At 39.6% G+C, this 19,145-nt stretch overlaps 2 protein-coding genes across 3 annotated transcripts in view; one reads left to right on the forward strand and one right to left on the reverse strand.

Annotated features, from left to right (window-relative positions):
* Positions 1–3,917: 3,917 nt before the first annotated feature.
* ric3a (RIC3 acetylcholine receptor chaperone a) lies at positions 3,918–8,470 on the forward strand. Its single transcript, XM_060885946.1, has 6 exons — positions 3,918–4,038; positions 4,807–5,018; positions 5,114–5,192; positions 7,072–7,165; positions 7,356–7,486; positions 7,695–8,470. The coding sequence occupies exons 1-6, from the start codon at positions 3,918–3,920 to the stop codon at positions 8,468–8,470; spliced, it is 1,413 nt and encodes a 470-aa protein (XP_060741929.1).
* A 3,665-nt stretch (positions 8,471–12,135) lies between these two features.
* The window catches only part of tub (TUB bipartite transcription factor), a 57,843-nt gene continuing 50,833 nt past the window's right edge, over positions 12,136–19,145 (reverse strand). For both annotated transcript variants that reach the window (XM_060865665.1, XM_060865675.1), the window contains exons 9-12: positions 16,062–16,176; positions 15,586–15,684; positions 15,202–15,373; positions 12,136–12,522 (exon numbers count right to left, since the gene is read on the reverse strand). In XM_060865665.1, coding sequence (XP_060721648.1) covers positions 12,389–12,522; positions 15,202–15,373; positions 15,586–15,684; positions 16,062–16,176 — 520 coding nt within the window. In that variant the 3' untranslated portion in view covers positions 12,136–12,388. The remainder of the gene's footprint in view (positions 12,523–15,201; positions 15,374–15,585; positions 15,685–16,061; positions 16,177–19,145) is intronic.

Here is a 19,145-nt window from a genome sequence, read left to right on the forward strand (position 1 = left end):
TCAGCTCCAGCACTGCTGCATAAGGTGACATTGCACAACAAATCATTCACATGAATATAGTGAAAGCAAAACAATTGCTATTTCTAAAAGCAATTTTGCTCTGCTGAGGTGTGTTGATTGCTGTGTATGTCAATCCATCGCTCTCCCAGACACAAAGAGGGCACAACGTTTCATACCAGTTAATGCCATATTTTATCATCAGCATAACAGCATGAGGAGCAATTTGAAAAAAAAAATATACTTTTTTTGAGGTAATAAAAGAAACTGTGTGAGGTTAAAAAACTTCTGTAGTGGTGCATCTGTAATTTTTTAGTTGATTCTACTGAAGAATATTTAAAACATGATAACACACAGGTTCAGTAAAGAGATGAAGAGAAAGCTGGAGCAGCAAAACTTCACACCGCACTACATAAAAAACACATCATTACTACATCCTCACTACAGCGTCACTACATGTACTATATCTACTACATCTACTATAGTGTCATTTCTGCATCACTACATCACTACAGTGTCACTTCATCATCACTACATCATGACTACATCAAGACTACATCATTACAGTGTCACTGCATCATCACTACATCATCACTACATCATCACTACAGTGTCACTACATCATCACTAAATCATCACTACAGTGTCACTACATCATCACTACATCATCACTACAGTGTCACTACATCATCACTAAATCATCACTACAGTGTCACTACATCATCACTACATCATCACTACAGTGTCACTACATCTTCACTAAATCATCACTACAGTGTCACTACATCATCACTACATCATCACTACAGTGTCACTACATCATCACTACATCATCACTACAGTGTCACTACATCTTCACTAAATCATCACTACAGTGTCACTACATCATCACTACATCATCACTACAGTGTCACTACATCATCACTAAATCATCACTACAGTATCACTACATCATCACTACAGTGTCACTACATCTTCACTAAATCATCACTACAGTGTCACTACATCATCACTACATCACTAAATCATCACTACAGTGTCACTACATCATCACTAAATCATCACTACAGTGTCACTACATCATCACTAAATCATCACTACAGTGTCACTACATCATCACTACATCATCACTACAGTGTCACTACATCATCACTAAATCATCACTACATCACTACATCATCACTACAGTGTCACTACATCTTCACTAAATCATCACTACATCACTACATCACTACATCATCACTACAGTGTCACTACATCATCACTAAATCATCACTACATCACTACATCACTACATCATCACTACAGTGTCAATACATCATCACTAAATCATCACTACAGTGTCACTACATCATCACTACATCATCACTACAGTGTCACTACATCATCACTACATCATCACTACAGTGTCACTACATCTTCACTAAATCATCACTACAGTGTCACTACATCATCACTACAGTGTCACTACATCTTCACTAAATCATCACTACAGTGTCACTACATCATCACTACATCATCACTACAGTGTCACTACATCATCACTAAATCATCACTACAGTGTCACTACATCATCACTACATCACTAAATCATCACTACAGTGTCACTACATCATCACTAAATCATCACTACAGTGTCACTACATCATCACTAAATCATCACTACAGTGTCACTACATCATCACTACATCATCACTACAGTGTCACTACATCATCACTAAATCATCACTACATCACTACATCATCACTACAGTGTCACTACATCATCACTAAATCATCACTACATCACTACATCATCACTACAGTGTCAATACATCATCACTACATCATCACTACAGTGTCACTACATCATCATTAAGACTACAAGACTACTTAAATGTAATGATCAAATTTGAACATTTAGAATTCGCAAAACCCTGAAAGCCTGCAGAAATCACCCAATCGCAAAGCGGACTGGCTCTGTCTCCATAGCAACGGGGCTCCCAGGTAACGCAGGCGTCCGCTTGGCGATTGAGTGATTTCCTTAGGCCACAAATTCTAAATGTTCATTACCTGGGAAGTGGTTTGAGCGAAATGAAGGAGAATTTGCGGCCTGCAGAAATCAAGAGAATCAAATAAAACGGATGGTCATGACATCGTATTGTTGAATTATCAAGCGTACTTTGGTGTTTATGTGTTGAAAGAACGATGAGGAGATCATTAAAAGAGAATCGGCGGTGGGTCTCCAGGTAGTTTTAGCTGACGTCTTCAACACAGTAAAAGTAGATAAGCTCATCACTACATCACTACAGTGTCACTACATCATCACTACATCATGACTACATCAAGACTACATCACTACAGTGTCACTACATCATCACTACATCATGACTACATCATCACTACAGTGTCACTACATCATCACTACAGTGTCACTACATCATCACTACATCATCACTACAGTGTCACTACATCATCACTACAGTGTCACTACATCATCACTACAGTGTCACTACATCATCACTACATCATCACTACATCATCACTACGAACACACAAGCCATATTTTCTAATCAAATACATGATATGGGTTTTTAAGTTTCCATGAGAACCAAAAGCTTATTTTAACAATGCTGTAATTACAATTTCCCAATATAGAAATAGCACTTCCACCAATTTACAATCGAGTTGACAAGACTAATAGGTAAATTAAAACCTGAAATGATATTTTAAAAAGCAGAGAAAAAGAAACTTTAAAGTCACAGGGAAAAAAAAAAAAAAAACAGAATTACTGCGTTTAAATGTTTTTGAAAGATTTTATATAACTGATGTCAGAAATGACACTAGATTCATTTCGATATGTCTGTAGGTCCATCATAATCTCTACTAAAATAATGTCCTGATAATCAGTCCATGAGCTACGTCTGTGTTTCAGAGGATTTAGAGATTATAATTGGAAACATAGAGGAAAAAGAACATTATTTATAACACAGTGAGGCCTAAGAAGGAGGAGGATGAAGAGGAGGACTGGGGAATAGACCGCACAGCTTAAGGTCATTCCATCGACAAATTGTTTCTGAACAAAGCTAAAATATGTTTCGATTTTCTCATTAAAAATAAAAAATGTGTATTTACTCAATGTGAGATCTGAAAATATAAAAACCCTAAACAAGCTGTCCATTAGCTGGAGTCTGGTCCCACTGAGGAGCTCCTGAAGACATCATCTCTACGTTCCCATGGGCTCCTTCTCACACCAAAGTCTTGTTAATCATGTGATTCATCACGTTTCACTTTTTTTAAAGTTACGTGTGTTTTATATTTAAATTCTACATTCAAAATCTTTTAAAATTTTGCCTTCACTTCGATTCCTCTATACACTGACAGTCATAAAAAGCATTTGTCTTACTGTGAATGATCGTGTATGTGAGTGTTATATTACAGCCATGTTATTTTTCTTTAGTAGAAATCTTTAAAATAAAATTTAGCATCAAAGTACAAAATGAGATTTGATTCATTTTAAAATGGAGCCACGTTAAATGGATTCTGCTTCCTAACCTAAGGATCAGTAGACGAGCTGGAAGAAAACTCCAGAGCAGCAAAAACACTGACAGCAGCGCCATCTGGTGCACAAACACACTCTCTGCAACCAGTAATATACGGACAACGTGATCAGTAATAATAATAATAATAATAATAATAATAATAATAGTAATAATAATAATTATTATTATTACTATTATTATTATTATTATTATTATTGTTATTATTATTGTTATTGTTATTATTATTATTATTATTATTATTATTATTATTATTATTTTACCCACTCACTCTTTAACTATGGTTGAGGGATTAATGTCAGGACAGCTGGAGAAAGGTCTTTATGTGGTGACGTCATTATAAATCCGGGTCTGGTCTCTGAACCCATTTATTTATCTAAAATGTTGGTTTCAGGGATTCAGAGGATCACTCTGTTCTGTTGTCTCGTCCTCTCTGTGACTCTGTTTTTGCCCAAATTGTTTTTATCTGGAGGAAAAGAGAAGGTGCTTCTTCAGTCTGATGGTAAGGTTTCAGATAAACACTAAATCCTGATGTACTGCTTTCCTTCTGTTCCCTTTATTTCCCTTTATTTCTGCCTCAGACTCTGAGCATCGACCTTCCGAGGAAAAACACTGACCTGAGAACTGACCTGACTTCCTTTTTAATATAACTCATTTGATTCTTTAGAAGAATCATTTAAATGACTCAGTACAATGATGCAGGATATAAAAAGCTTCTCATCTCTTTACTTGTCCTCCTTCCTATTGCACTGTTTATTTTCCCTCCATCTTTTCATATCATTTTTTACCTACACCAGTGTATAACATGGTCCATACTGAACATTACATTAAACGCACATTAACACTAAATTTTATTCTGGAAAAATAGAAATAATATGTAAATACATGTTGGTAAAAAACACCACACACTATACAGTCTAAATACTGTAACTGAATAATTAACTATTTTTATTTATTTATTTTATTTAGTATTAATTAAGTAAAAACCATCAAAGCTGGTGAAGAAACCATTGTGTTCGGCAAACATAGAATAACATATATAGTATTATTTATATATTATTAATGTATAATATTAACACCCTTAAAATATTCCCCAGAGTAAATTCCAGAAGAATTTCAAGGTAATAGATGTTTTTATAATACACAAAAAAGTAAAGGTCAAATAATGAAGTTTCTTATTTGTATACAGACACAGTGAAGACACAGCAGACACACACTAGGAGGTTCTGTTGTTGTTGGTTTCAGCCTTTATCACATCTGTGTGTTTCAGTACTCGGTCCTGAAAGTCCTCCTGTGTTGAGGTTCAGACATGGAGCTTCAACAGGAGAAGACGATCCGCATTCAACTGAATCACTTTGTGCGAGTCAGAAGCCTGAGATCTTTTCCCAGACAAAAATCTTTCAGAAATCTTCACTCCTCTCTCGAGTCCCTCCTATTTATGGCTTTGGAATTTTCCTCTACATCATTTACATCTTCTATAAGGTACAGAAATAAACCTGAAGATCTTAGTAATGATGCTCACAGAGTGATGTGATAAAGTTCAGAGAGAATATTTTTTTGTTTTCTTTCCCCTTCAGCTGACTGATAAAGACCAAGTTCCAGAACAATGCTGCAGCTTCTCCATCCTGATCCCCGAACACACAGCACAGGAAACATGTGGGTTTATCTCTTATAGACATCCTGCTGCTGAAGGAAATCAAATGAAACTCACATAATAACATGACACACAAATAATTATAGAACCTTTAATCGAACAAATACTATTTCTGAAAAACACCAAACACACACCAGGAACTTAAACACCAAACACACACCATGAGTTTAAACACCAAACACACACCATGAGTTTAAACACCAAACACACACCATGAGTTTAAACACCAAACACACACCAGGAACTTAAACACCAAACACACACCAGGAACTTAAACACCAAACACACACCATGAGTTTAAACACCAAACACACACCATGAGTTTAAACACCAAACACACACCATGAGTTTAAACACCAAACACACACCATGAGTTTAAACACCAAACACACACCATGAGTTTAAACACCAAACACACACCAGGAACTTAAACACCAAACACACACCATGAGTTTAAACACCAAACACACACCATGAGTTTAAACACCAAACACACACCAGGAACTTAAACACCAAACACACACCAGGAACTTAAACACAAACACACACCAGGAACTTAAACACCAAACACACACCAGGAGCTTAAACACCAAACACACACCAGGAGCTTAAACACCAAACACACACCAGGAGCTTAAACACCAAACACACACCATGAGTTTAAACACCAAACACACACCATGAGTTTAAACACCAAACACACACCAGGAACTTAAACACCAAACACACACCAGGAGCTTAAACACCAAACACACACCAGGAACTTAAACACCAAACACACACCAGGAGCTTAAACACCAAACACACACCATGAGTTTAAACACCAAACACACACCATGAGTTTAAACACCAAACACACACCATGAGTTTAAACACCAAACACACACCAGGAACTTAAACACCAAACACACACCATGATATTAAACACCAAACACACACCATGAGATTAAACACCAAACACACACCAGGAACTTAAACACCAAACACACACCAGGAACTTAAACACCAAACACACACCAGGAGCTTAAACACCAAACACACACCATGAGATTAAACACCAAACACACACCAGGAACTTAAACACCAAACACACACCAGGAGCTTAAACACCAAACACACACCAGGAGCTTAAACACCAAACACACACCATGAGATTAAACACCAAACACACACCAGGAGCTTAAATACTAAATCACCCAGTCAGAGCTTATAGAGGAACACTAACCAAGAGAAAACACAAAACAGGTCAATTGTGATTAAAGTGTCATGTGACAGGGTCGTGTAACCTCTTGTCGTCTGAAGGGGTTGATGGGTAATGAAGTCCAGGGCAGCTTTATCACAACCAAATCCGGCACAGACGTCACACAGGCCAAACATATTCCATTTTGACCTTTCAGTTAGAGTTTGAGGTAACAAATGGGTGTGATATAAAATGTTAATGTTTACAACCGTAACATTTAAAATAAACACAAACAAATTATAACATAGAAAATCAGATGTAAAATGTCTCCATCATCTACATCATCTACAGCAGCTGCTTCGGCATCACAGCAGTCCTGTTTTTATGTTCTTTCTTCATTAACCTCCTGATGGTTTCTGCACATGATGACGGTGATTAAGATCTTCTTACATTCTCCAGGGAGATTTATATTGTTGTTAAACCAGGATTATAAATTCACAGGCAACTCAGCAGCTTTAATTAACTGTAGATCTTTAGGTTATGATGTGAGAGCGGAGAGTTTGTGTTATTTTGCATCTGAGTCGTCTTTAGAGCTCCATGTAGAGCAGGAACATCAGGTGCAGGTCCAGGTGCTGGAGTCAGTGTCAGTACCTATAGAACCTCAATATGTCTGTAATCACATGTGTAACTGTGGATTTCAGCTGAAGATGAGGTGACTCAGCTACAGACCAGTTCAACACAGATGAAAGGACAGAGAGAGAGGAGAAGCTCAAAATCTCTCCAAAAGTCTGCAAGGTAAAGAAACATTTCTCTAAAAGCTAAACATTTCTAACCTGACGGTTCTCAGATTAGGAGACGGAGGAGCATCATCATCCTCACAACCCACACAGTGAGTACACACATCAGGGTGAGTGAAGAGCTGGAAGTGAAGATTCTGTGGATCTTGAGATGTTGCTCTAATGTCTGTGTGTTGTTCTGGTCACAGAAGTACATGTGAAGAAAGAAAACTCCAGCACCTGAGGAAGATCCAGCACCTGTTGGTGGAGGGACGGTTGCTGGATGACGTCACCCCTGAGGAGGAAGCTGAGGAGACTCCATATTCTGCACACTGGGAGGGTAAAACATCACACACTCCCAAATATTTTTATTCTAAATACAGAATCAACGAACAAATTAACCACAGCTCAGTAAGAGTGAACTAATAACTGAAGAGCTTCCTGACGCACTGCTGCACATCTACAGCGATTCTATCACTCAGGAAGGTATCTAATTATTTAAAAGGCGTCTTCTCGAGTGTGTCGTTTTTTGTTCTTTGGCTTCTCAGGTTATCCAGAAGAAACCTTTCCTTTGTATGAGGTGCCACTTTGCCGACATTGGTATCCAAGTATCATCTTGGAGGAGTCTTATGGAGGTGTTCCTACCCCCGAGGAACTGGCTGAAAGAATGCAGAGAGAAGAAGAAAAGGATGAAATATATGATGAAGAGGGAGACAAGGTGAATGATGAGCCCGGTGAAGATGAAGATCCTAAAGGGATGATGGATGAGGGTGAACTTGAAAAGAGAGACGAGTCAGATGATAATGTAAATGATACTGATGAAGAAGATTATAAGCAGGAAGACATTGGTGAAGACCAACCATATCTGGCTTGTAATTATACTGATAATGAGAAGACTCCAAATTCACCAGAAAATAAGAAGGCAAAAGAAACATCTGGAAGGAGAAGACAGATAACCTTCAGTAATCACAGGCATGTCTTCCACTATCCTAAAGGAGGTGCTGTAGGCTGCAGATACAAAGAAGCTCTAGAAGATGATACTAATAATGACGATGATCTTGATCATGAAGATGGGATGGAGAAAAAGCAGGATGAATATGATGATTTAGTGGTGATGGAGGAGGATGACCCGTTGATGGAAGCTGAGCGTCTGGGCTTCAGCACTCAGTTTGCATGTGATCCTGAAGAACAGAACGTGGATCTGATCAACTTTCTTCTCACATATAAACCTGAAGCTGTGATTATGTCTGAACAGTCAGGAGCAGCTGAAGCTCCAAGGCTCAGGATGCGCTGCAAGAAGCAGAAGGAGGGAAAACTGACCTGATGTGACTTCTGTTTCCAGAATAATCTCCAACCTCTGATGATGATTAACTTTCACTTCAGCTACTCAAAATATCAACTCAAACAAAAAGAGAACAGGAGATGAAATGTAATGAGTGATGAGTTCATATTAACTGCTCAAATCATTTCATTTTATTTCTACTGTTCTGATCATTTTAGTAAAAAAAAATTCTTAAAACAAATTTTGGACAGTTGTGTTTATCAGGTGACTGCATTTACTCCGCCCACTACTGAGCTACATTTACATTTCCAGCATTTGGCAGACGCTCTTATATCCAGAGCAACTTACATTATCTCATTTTTATACAACTGAGAAATTGAGGGTTAAGGGCCTTGCTCAGGGGCCCAACAGTGGCAGCTTGGGGGACCCGGGATCGAACTCACAACCTTGAGTGGTTAAGGTGCTCTCATGCCATGACTTTAAATACACATTATAAACACTTCAATCTTTACAGCGTTGAGTTACAGGGTTTTTACTGAGAAATTCTATGTGAATATTATTGAGGCAGGTCAAACAACAGACTGTCTGTCTGTCTGTCTGTCTGTGTTGTGTAATGTTGTGTTGTGCTATGTTATGTTGTGTAGTGTTGTGAAGCATTTTGTTGTGTAGCATTGTGTTGTGTAGCATTGTGTTGTATTGCATTATGTTGTTTAGCATTGAGTTGTAATGCATTATGTTGTTTAGCGTTGAGTTGTAATGCATTATGTTGTTTAGCGTTGAGTTGTAATGCATTATGTTGTTTAGCGTTGAGTTGTAATGCATTATGTTGTTTAGCGTAGAGTTGTAATGCATTATGTTGTTTAGCGTTGAGTTGTAATGCATTATGTTGTTTAGCGTTGAGTTGTAATGCATTATGTTGTTTTGCAATTCCTGAACTAATCCTCAATATGAAGAGAGGTCAGATTGTAACAATGCTAAGGATCTGTTCCATGTTTAAGCTGTAATGTTTCTCCTGACCTCCGGGGGGAAGTAGAGAGCGCTCTAAAGGAAGTGTTATCCTTTTTAAGAGAAACAAGTTAGAGTGTTTGAGAGAGGTACCAGCATGGCTTTGGGTGTTTGCTCAACATGGCCTTATGTCTGAAACCCTATTTTGAGGACCAACATTGTTCTCCAACTCAATGTAAGTGTACATATTGTGTTATTCTATGTTTGTTATGTGGTGAAGTGAATATTGTGATTTTGTGTGTTTTTGTATATTTGTTCAGAGGGTTTTTGTTTGACCTCATTCATCATCGTACTATAAGGGCTCTTCACTGGACTATGATTTGATCTGGTTCCACAACTTTAGTTACTACCTGGATGAACTCTTGGATACGGTTGGAGGCAATTTATGTTTCACTGTTATTCCTGAGGGGGGGCACGGTGGCTTAGTGGTTAGCACGTTCGCCTCACACCTCCAGGGTCGGGGTTCGATTCCCGCCTCCACCTTGTGTGTGTGGAGTTTGCATGTTCTCCCCGTGCCTCGGGGATTTCCTCCCCCGGTCCAAAGACATGCATGGTAGGTTAATTGGCATCTCTGGAAAATTGTCCCTAGTGTGTGATTGTGTGAGTGAATGTGTGTGTGTGTGTGTGTGTGTGTGTGTGTGTGTGTGTGTGTGTGCCCTGCGATGGGTTGGCACTCCGTCCAGGGTGTATCCTGCCTTGATGCCCGATGACGCCTGAGATAGGCACAGGCTCCCCGTGACCCGAGGTAGTTCGGATAAGCGGTAGAAGATGAATGAATGAATGTTATTCCTGAACCTTAATGATCTTCTGATATTTCTTTACTATCTGGACTATTTGGATCACTGAGACATTGTCTACATACCTGTGTCCTGCGTTCAAGTGGGACCAGACTGAATTATGCTAATGGGAAGTTGTAAATGTTTTCTGTTTATTTGTATGTAAATGCTTTACTGTTGTCATCACTGTTTGTATATGTGTGTATTGTCAGGGGTTGTCTCACAAAGCTTTAATACATCACTGTACACTCTACACAAGAATCCTCCCTTTACTGAATGTGACCTAAAACCGAGATGTTACAAGATGAGAAACTGAGGAATTGTCTTCGTTTATATTTGGAAAATATCCTGTTTATTGTTCAGACTGAATTTATTCTAAAGTTCTGTCATTGTGTGTGTGTGTGTGTGTGTGTGTGTGTGTGTGTGTTTAATCCATGATTAAAGCATTTGATTAATAAAGTGATCCAAAGGAATATTCACATTTCAGTCATTTCCACAGCTTTCATACTCTCCTCTATTTTTTTTCATCTTGTCTTTGATTTTGGAGAAAGAGGGACATATTATTGTGGACTGATGGACTGTTGATGGACAGAATCCTTTCTCAGAAGCACATTCTCAGGAGCAATGCGTCCAGACTGTTGTTTGTAAAGAGTGTGTTCAAGGATTTTAGAAAGTAAAGGGAGGAGTGATACCAGTCTGTAGATCTTGATGTCTGAAGGATCCAGAGGTTTCTTCAGGATGGAATAACATGTGCTCTCTTGAGAACCCTAACCTCAAGTGGATTGGATTCTGTAGGCAGCTGGAAGGATTGCAGAACAAGATCAGGGTAAGAGGTACAGTAGGTCCACATGAAGATTCTTCTCTGGGACTGAGGTGGTGGAATGATGTCCTAGATGTCCAAGAAGCTCTTCTGTGTCTGTGTGCTCTTCTCCCAACAGTTTTTACACTGGTGATATCTTTAAGTCTGTGTCCTTGTGAACCAGCATCGATTCCTTGATAGCCAGAGCACTTTCTCTGGATAACAGCATCTGCCTCATGCTGTAAATATAAATTGCTTCAGGTCATCTCAGCCTCTGTAAATAACACCATGTCTTAGTCTCATGTCTTTATACAGTTCTACACCTCTCGGGTGTAGTTATATGATTGGCTGTTTGAAATGTCAGTCAAATTACCTTTAATTGTTACAGGAAGTGATTATTTGGTGATACCTGTATAGCTCATATACAGTGCAATAAGTACAATTACTTATTTATACAGTAACTTACAGTTTTGTGCAAAAGTTTGGGCACCCTGACAATTATCATATTTTCAATTTATAATCTGCATTATTTTCCAGGCAGCAGCTTTATTATGGATATAATTTATACTTTATGGAAACAGTAACACATTTAACGTTTTTAGCTTTGCTAAAAAGGTTTGTCATTTTTTTCTTAAGAACACCCACTTTTGCATAAAACTGAGTGTCTATAATGTGTATAAATTCTATATATTTAAATATAAATAAATGTAAAGGCAACAATGTCATTATTTATTCAGTAAATTTATTTTCTGTTTGTTGTAGTTTAATTTTAACTGAGAAAAACACTGATGAGAACACACACACACATACACATACACACACACATACACACACACACACACACACACACACACACATACACACACATACACACACATACACACACACACACACACACACACACACACACACATGCAGATGCCATGAAGCTGTCCAAAAGCATTCAGATGAGGCATTACATGGCTGAAGTTAGTCATAAACACACAGACACACATACCTGTACAAAATTAGATTAAGTCCATCATGAAGATGCTAGATGAGTTTATAAATTGATGTTAAGTGTTTAAGAGCGATGTGAAGTGATGTTAGTGTGTTCAGCATTAGCGTTACTCAGAAAACACGTGCTGTAGCATTGAAGATCCACAATATTTTATTTTAACATGAAACAAGCGTGATAAGAATGAAGTGGCCTTGTAGGCAGGTCAGCTTTGTGCTTTTTCCCTCAGCATCACTTTTAACAAGTCTGCCGTGTGTCAGTCTGAGCTCCTGCCTTCTTTCACACACGCATCAGTTCGGTTAGGACTCCTGCAGGTCTCTGAAGTCCTTCCGAGGGAATCATCCGAGGGAATCTCACACGTCCCCTCGTCCTCAGACTCACACTCACTCACAGGCCAGTTTGCTGTCGAAGCTGGACAAAGCGATAGCAAAGGCCTGCAGCGCACACATGGGGTAGTTGTAGTCCATAGTGAAGATGTCCTCAGCCACTCGTCCAAACTGCATCACGATATAATCCGCTAAACACACAGAGGACAAAAGATTTAATGTTTCATATTAATTTTCCCTTTTGAAGGGAACTCGATGCTGTCAGGGCTGATGCTATGGAAACGCTTCTTTGAGGAAGTTGTGTCTGAAGCTCTGTGTGCACACATGCCAATTTAATGGCTCGGGAAGGACACGTGACAGAGGGATTACGCACCAGCAAGTCCATATAAGGGTATCTACATCACATTATTCCAGCTTCTTTGTCTTCAGGAAGTGCTCTGTGTAGTTTGTGTCGATTGTATGTCTTGTCTGTCTAGCGCAGGGAATATATGTATAGATTTCAAGCGCTGACAGAGAAAAGTATGATGTTGCTGACTAACCATTTTAAGAGGTGCATGCATCCGTGCCCCCGCTATATCATGGAGAATGACACGCACTCTCTTTACATTGTTTGTTTGGGAGAGGAGCAGGCCCGCTGGCAGCGTGCATAGCAATGGATTCCCTCTACGCAAGCTACGATCCTGCTTGGCTGTATTTTTAAGCATCTGCACCTCGTGGTTCAGGTCCCACGTTCGCCAAGGCAATGCAATGGCTTGGATCATGGGGTTCGCAGGTTGAGTTAGCTGAAGCATAGCAAGAGACATGTCCTTCCCTTTCTCTTGCCCTCTCCCCTGACTACATTTGCTAGGTTTTGATTTTGGGAGCTCACACACTCCCGACCCTGGAAGAGAGCATGCTGCTTTCCTCTTTTGTTCTGTGATCAGTGGCATTCAAGGAACTCCTTAAGGTGGTAACACGCGCTTTTTCTAAATTAAATTTAGATTGGCCTGAAGATGAAGTTAGTGTTTCGTTCCAAGCTAGAAGACTGATTTCTGACTTCAGGCCGCATGCCGAGGCCATTTCTAACTTTTCAGCCACTAGGATTAAAGAGATGCTCCCAAGCTACCTCTTACCTACATGGCCCACATGGAGGAAGCCTGCGCTTCACTCCAAGCCATGTAGAACTACTTCAGCCCTTGTGGATTAAGCCTATATGGTGGAAGGCCAAGCAGATGCGGCCCTGCACACAATGGCAGTTTTGCAAGCCTACCCGGCTGACCTGCTAAAAGAGCTCGATGATGGAGAGGGATTGGACCCTCAGGCAGTAGCTCAGGGCTTGATCTGCATCGCACTTGCACAGATCCGTACCCTGGTTTGGCATCTGCCAGTGTGTCAGGGTAACCAGGAGATCAGCATGATGTTAACACCGCTCTCAGACAACCAGGCAACATGGGAATTTCTGACAGGCATGTCTTACTAGGTCCTGGATACTGTAGTAAAAAGGTACAGGATCTATTTTACTTCTTGTCCTTCGCGCTTTCCTTCTCTTTGAGCTGAGCAAACTTCTCTTGGAGCTGAGGAAAGAGACCATAGAACATGTTTCCCTTCCAGAATGGGACTCCAGCTTTTACAGCAATATTTTGTTGTTCCCACGAAAGACGGGAACAACATTTCACCTCAAAAGAGTGGGACATTTGCAAGCCCTGTCGATCTCTTCCACCTACCTAGAATTCGCCCCTGGCATGTATAATTCTATCCTGCACCCCAGGGTGGAATATGTCCCCAATGTGCCCAGGATGGCTGGTTGTCAGGAGAGGCTGCATTTGCTTTGCCCAGTAAGGGCCTTGAAGTCTACAGTATGTCCCCGCTCAATCTTGTGGCATATCCCCTCCCCTTTTGTCTGTTTTTGGAGCTGGAACAGGGTAATTTGTTCTCCTGGCATACTGGGTAGTGAAGGCCTCTCGGCATCAGTGATCACTTCACTAGGGGTATCGAATCACCCAGTGCCTTAGTCAGGGGTCCTGTGCTGTGGCAGGTTGGTCCTCTCTGCACACCTTTATCAGGTTCTATAACCTGGACCTGGAGCCCACTCCAGGGTCCCAGGTCCTGCAGGGCTATTGGTGTGTGGCGGCATGGATATTGACATTTCCATAGTGTCAGCCCTGATGCAGCATCGAGTTCCCTTGAAAGAGAATTACACCAGATTACTTATAGTTACTTGCCGGTTCCCTGCAAAGGGAGCTAGATGCGGCGTCAGACCCGAGCATCCACTCGTGCTTACTTCAGACAAATAGAAGCTGTAATGTGACGTAGATGTATGTATATGGACTTGCTGGTGTGTAATCACTTTGTCATGTGTTTTCCTGAGGCATTAATTTGGTGTGCGCGCACACAGAGCTTCAGCTACATCTTCTTCAAAGAAGAATTCCCCTTAGCGTCAGCCCTGACACAGCATTGAGTTCCCTTCTCAGTAAACCGGGTTACATACGTAAGCTGGTGTATGTTTTTATACAGAATTAAGGGACTGATGTTTAAATAGTCACATAATTCTGTAAGAGAAGGGCTGAGTTTTTTTTGAGCTTTTATTATTATTATTATTGTTGTTAATTACACTAGCAGCTGTAAGTTTAACATGCTTGTGTTGCAATTCTAAAGACACTTTAAGAGCTTTGAGTTCTCCTGGAAGGTGTGAGTCTTTACTGTGTGTGTGTGTGTGTGTGTGTGTGATTCTTACCTGTGACATCGTTCAGCCTGACGAGGTGATATGAGACATTGAAGTGTAAATTAATCTAAATGTTAATGTGTGTCTCAGTGTTAATGATTAAAGACATGGCAGTGTCTCCTGAAGCTCCTGGATATAAATTTTATCTAAGACACTTTTCTGAACTCACGGTCATTGTCATGAATGATTTGGAAATTCTTCACCGAGGCCTGAGTGACTCTGCCATGGAAGTTCAGCACATATGACTGAGTGTCATCGTTCCACACCGGCGTCTTGTTGTGGAGCTCGATCACACTCTCAGTGCTCTTATTCTGCCAGCGAGCCAACAGTGTCTCATGCTCCTGCAGGAAACAAGACAGATGTGAGTCAGTTGCGAGACAGTCATGACACAGACATAAGATGAATTTGAGACAGATGTGAGACAGACATGACACAGACATGAGACCAATCTGAGACAGCTGTGAGACAGACATGAGACATGTGAGACAGATGTGGAGGGATTTGTTTTTTGCTGTGAATCTGTATGTTTTAATAAAGATGAAGAAACACTCACATTTCGTGGTCTAATGCAGACCCTTTCATGATCCATGTTCATTCCAGGAATAATGACACTCATCTTCCGAGGACCTTTAAACCCCAACACATTGGTCTCCTGAAGGAAAGAAACAGCATGAATTTTTTTTTTCTTTTTTGTTTATTTTATGTATTTACTTGTTTATTTATTCATATACTTTTTAAATAATGCTGTAAATGTAAATGTGTTTGTGTCTCTGTGTAGTGTGTGGGGGGGGGGAGTATATTTGTGTGTGGGGGGGGTGTTTGGGTTTTGGGTGTTTTCTCATTCCTTTCTCAGAGAACTGGGTTGCATGTAACCTGGTGTAGATTTCCAAAGGAAATGTTTTCAAATTATTTGCATTTATTTAAACTGAAACTGATGTTTTTTAGCCTAAAGGCAGAGTAGAGCATTTGTTCTGTTTCTCTTACGCTTGCTAAGATTTATTATTGTGTTAAATGGTAATATTCACTCACATAGCAGATGGCTGCTAGCTCCTGCCTCAGGTCACTGGCCTCTAAGCTGGACGTGCTCTTCACTGGGTTCGTCCCGCTGTCGTAAACTGTAAACTTGGTTCCCATGAGGTTGGACCTGAGCATCAGAGGAACAGAACATTTGCTCTTTACTTCTCTGAAATTTTAACTTCATTTCTCCTTCAGAAAAAAACTCAATTGGAGCAGAAAATGAATGTCCTAATAAGGCTACTCTTGAAAATAACACACTTTTCTTCGAGTTGTGAATAATTAATAAAAGCAGTGAGATGATGAATCTTCCATCCCTGTAAAAATGAGACATAGCTCCTCTAAACCACAGCCCAGAAATAGTAAGTGTTCTATAATAAAGATCAGTGTGTCTGAAAGAGAAATCTCCTGAACTCTGTCTTAAATCTATCCCATAATAATGCTGAAGCAGATGGATCTGACTTTCAAAGCAGCTGCTGAACTTTAAAACTTCTCACAGTTCAGAGGACTTCCGTTCTAACACATTGTGAGTCAGTATAAAGCAGTGAGTAGGTTTCATTTCTAGATCATTCAGATTAATCAGGACACTATTGGGTTTCTATATGTAGAGTATCATGAAAAGGGTGATGGGCTGAGGTCAGAGTTCACATCTCTCCATAACCGCTCTGCTAACCCAAGAGAAAACAGCACAACTACAGCTTTTTATTAAAACACTGTATAAACTTTATACTGTAAACTGCAACAATACAATTATAACAATGAAAAAAGACATCAGTGTCTTATGAGCCATTAAACACTGTCTGTCTGTCTGTCTGCATGTCTGTCTGTGTGTGTCTGTCTCTCTGTCTGCCTGTCTTATTGTCTGTCTGTCTGTCTATCGGTCCAACTCTGTATGAAAGCTGACTCTTTTTATTTTAACAGAATTTCATTTCCTCAGAATATTTCATTTTAAATAATTTTTACAATCATCTGTGTAGGAGAAATGATTTAATTTGATGATAAAGTCTTAGAAACTTCTCTACTCCTCAATAAAATGCCAGGGTAATAAATGTACATGAATTATGCAATTTTAATATGTTTAACATTGCTTATGGTTTTGTTTTTAGTTTCATGTTTTCTTGATTAGCATGGAGCTGTAGTAACAATCAGCTTTACACCTCACTCATCAGACCTTTTTATTCCATCTGTATTATTGTAGGGGAACACGGTGGCTTAGTGGTTAGCACGGTCGCCTCACACCTCCAGGGTTGGGAGTTCGAATCCTGCCTCCGCCTTGTGTGTGTGGAGTTTGCATGTTCTCCCCGTGCCTCAATGACAATTTTGACAATTTATTTATATAGCACAAATAATTTCAGCTTCCGTCGACCAATGTGCTTTCCATTAGGTCATTAAGAACATAAAAAACACACAACAAACAAACAGAAAATCGTACAAACATCCCATCAGCCATATGCTTTTGAAAATAAAAACGTTATTAGCCTGGACTTAAAAATATTAAGAGAAGAGGCTTGTCTAATGGACAGTGGCAAGGCGTTCCAGAGCCTGGGGGCAGCAATATACTGTAAAAAGCACGATCTCCCCTGCACTTAAGCCTCGACTTTGGAGTAAACAATAGATCCTGGTTGGAAGACCGAAGGGATCTATTAGGTTGATACTCAGTCAGTAACTCACTGAGATGGGGGGGACCAAACCATTCTGAGATTTATAAACGAGGAGCAAAATTTTAAAATCCACTCTAAAACAAACAGGCAACCAGTGTAGTGAGCGTAGAATAGGAGAAATATGCTCCTATTGGCACTCCATATGGGTTGGCACTCCGTCCAGGGTGTATCCTGCCTTGATGCCCGATCACGCCTGAGATAGGCACATGCTCCCCGTGACACGAGAATAGTTTGGATAAGCGGTAGAAAATGAATGAATGAATGTATTAGTGTATGTATTATAATCAGATGGTTCTGTGTTGTGAAACTTTTATTTATTTATTTATTTATTTGGCTGAATGAGATTATAGGAGTCTCTCTAAATCCTTTAAGGAAATGGAATTAGTAAAAGTCATACTAAAGGACATCAGGTCCGTAGCACAGATGTGTGTGGATGAGGAGCAACAGGATGAAGGTCCACTGTCAAACTTAATCCATAGCCTCAATCACTGACATCACAGAGATCACTCAGAAAGGGAAAATGGAGTGACAAGAGAAGAGAGAACTTCAATGTTTTAGGATCTGAGGCAGATAGAAGTTGATTTTAGACCTTCCAGGGCTGTTTTGTACCACACAACACTATTTAAGCACTTCACAGACACCTTGGTCTTCTCCTGATGGTTTCTTTAGTTTGGCTAGCCATCATCTCACTGTTACACTTGTACCTGCCCAGTTTGATCCCGGGTTGATTTCTTCCTACCCTGCATTGTCCTGTTTGTCTGAGTTTCTGGACTATTGGACTATCTGACTTTGATACTTGTGTTTATTAAAAGCTCTTAACTTGAACTGTAGTTTACTGCATTTGGGTTCTGATCTCTCATTTCTGACAGATAAAATAATCCAAAATGGTATAATGAGTTCCTAGAGTTGAGAAAAACAACAAAAGGTCAAAGAAAGAAAACAATTCTGACTAAAAAAGACTATAAAACATATAGTTTACTATGAAACAACAGGAGTCTCATCCTGAGAAAACTCACAAACACATAAGTAGGTAAGATTTATTATTTATATATTTATACATTTTAATCTAACTTAAATTCTACAAACGTTCTCATTTCCACCTGACAGGAATTCTAAGGCCATGTCTCATAATTGACATGAACGTTTCCATGACAACACTAGTGCTAAAAGAAAGCAGGAATGAGGTCTTGTACAGCTAAGGAGTGAATCAGCAGGATTGAAGGCTATGATGGTGAATCTGTTCATGTTTGTAGACAGAAAATAAAGCCTGACTGAAATAGTCACGCTAATTAATAAAGCTGTGGTGATCAGCATGATGTCAGCCATGAATATGTTAATGAGTTTGTTGTGCACGCTTTAAAGTTTGCTTTATCCTCCTCATAATTACATTGTTACTGTGAAAATGAGACACGCCCACATTTCCATAGATGGTCTGGGA

This window comes from Tachysurus vachellii, chromosome 1 (assembly GCF_030014155.1).
Source record: "Tachysurus vachellii isolate PV-2020 chromosome 1, HZAU_Pvac_v1, whole genome shotgun sequence".
In the NCBI taxonomy this organism is placed as follows: domain Eukaryota; kingdom Metazoa; phylum Chordata; class Actinopteri; order Siluriformes; family Bagridae; genus Tachysurus; species Tachysurus vachellii.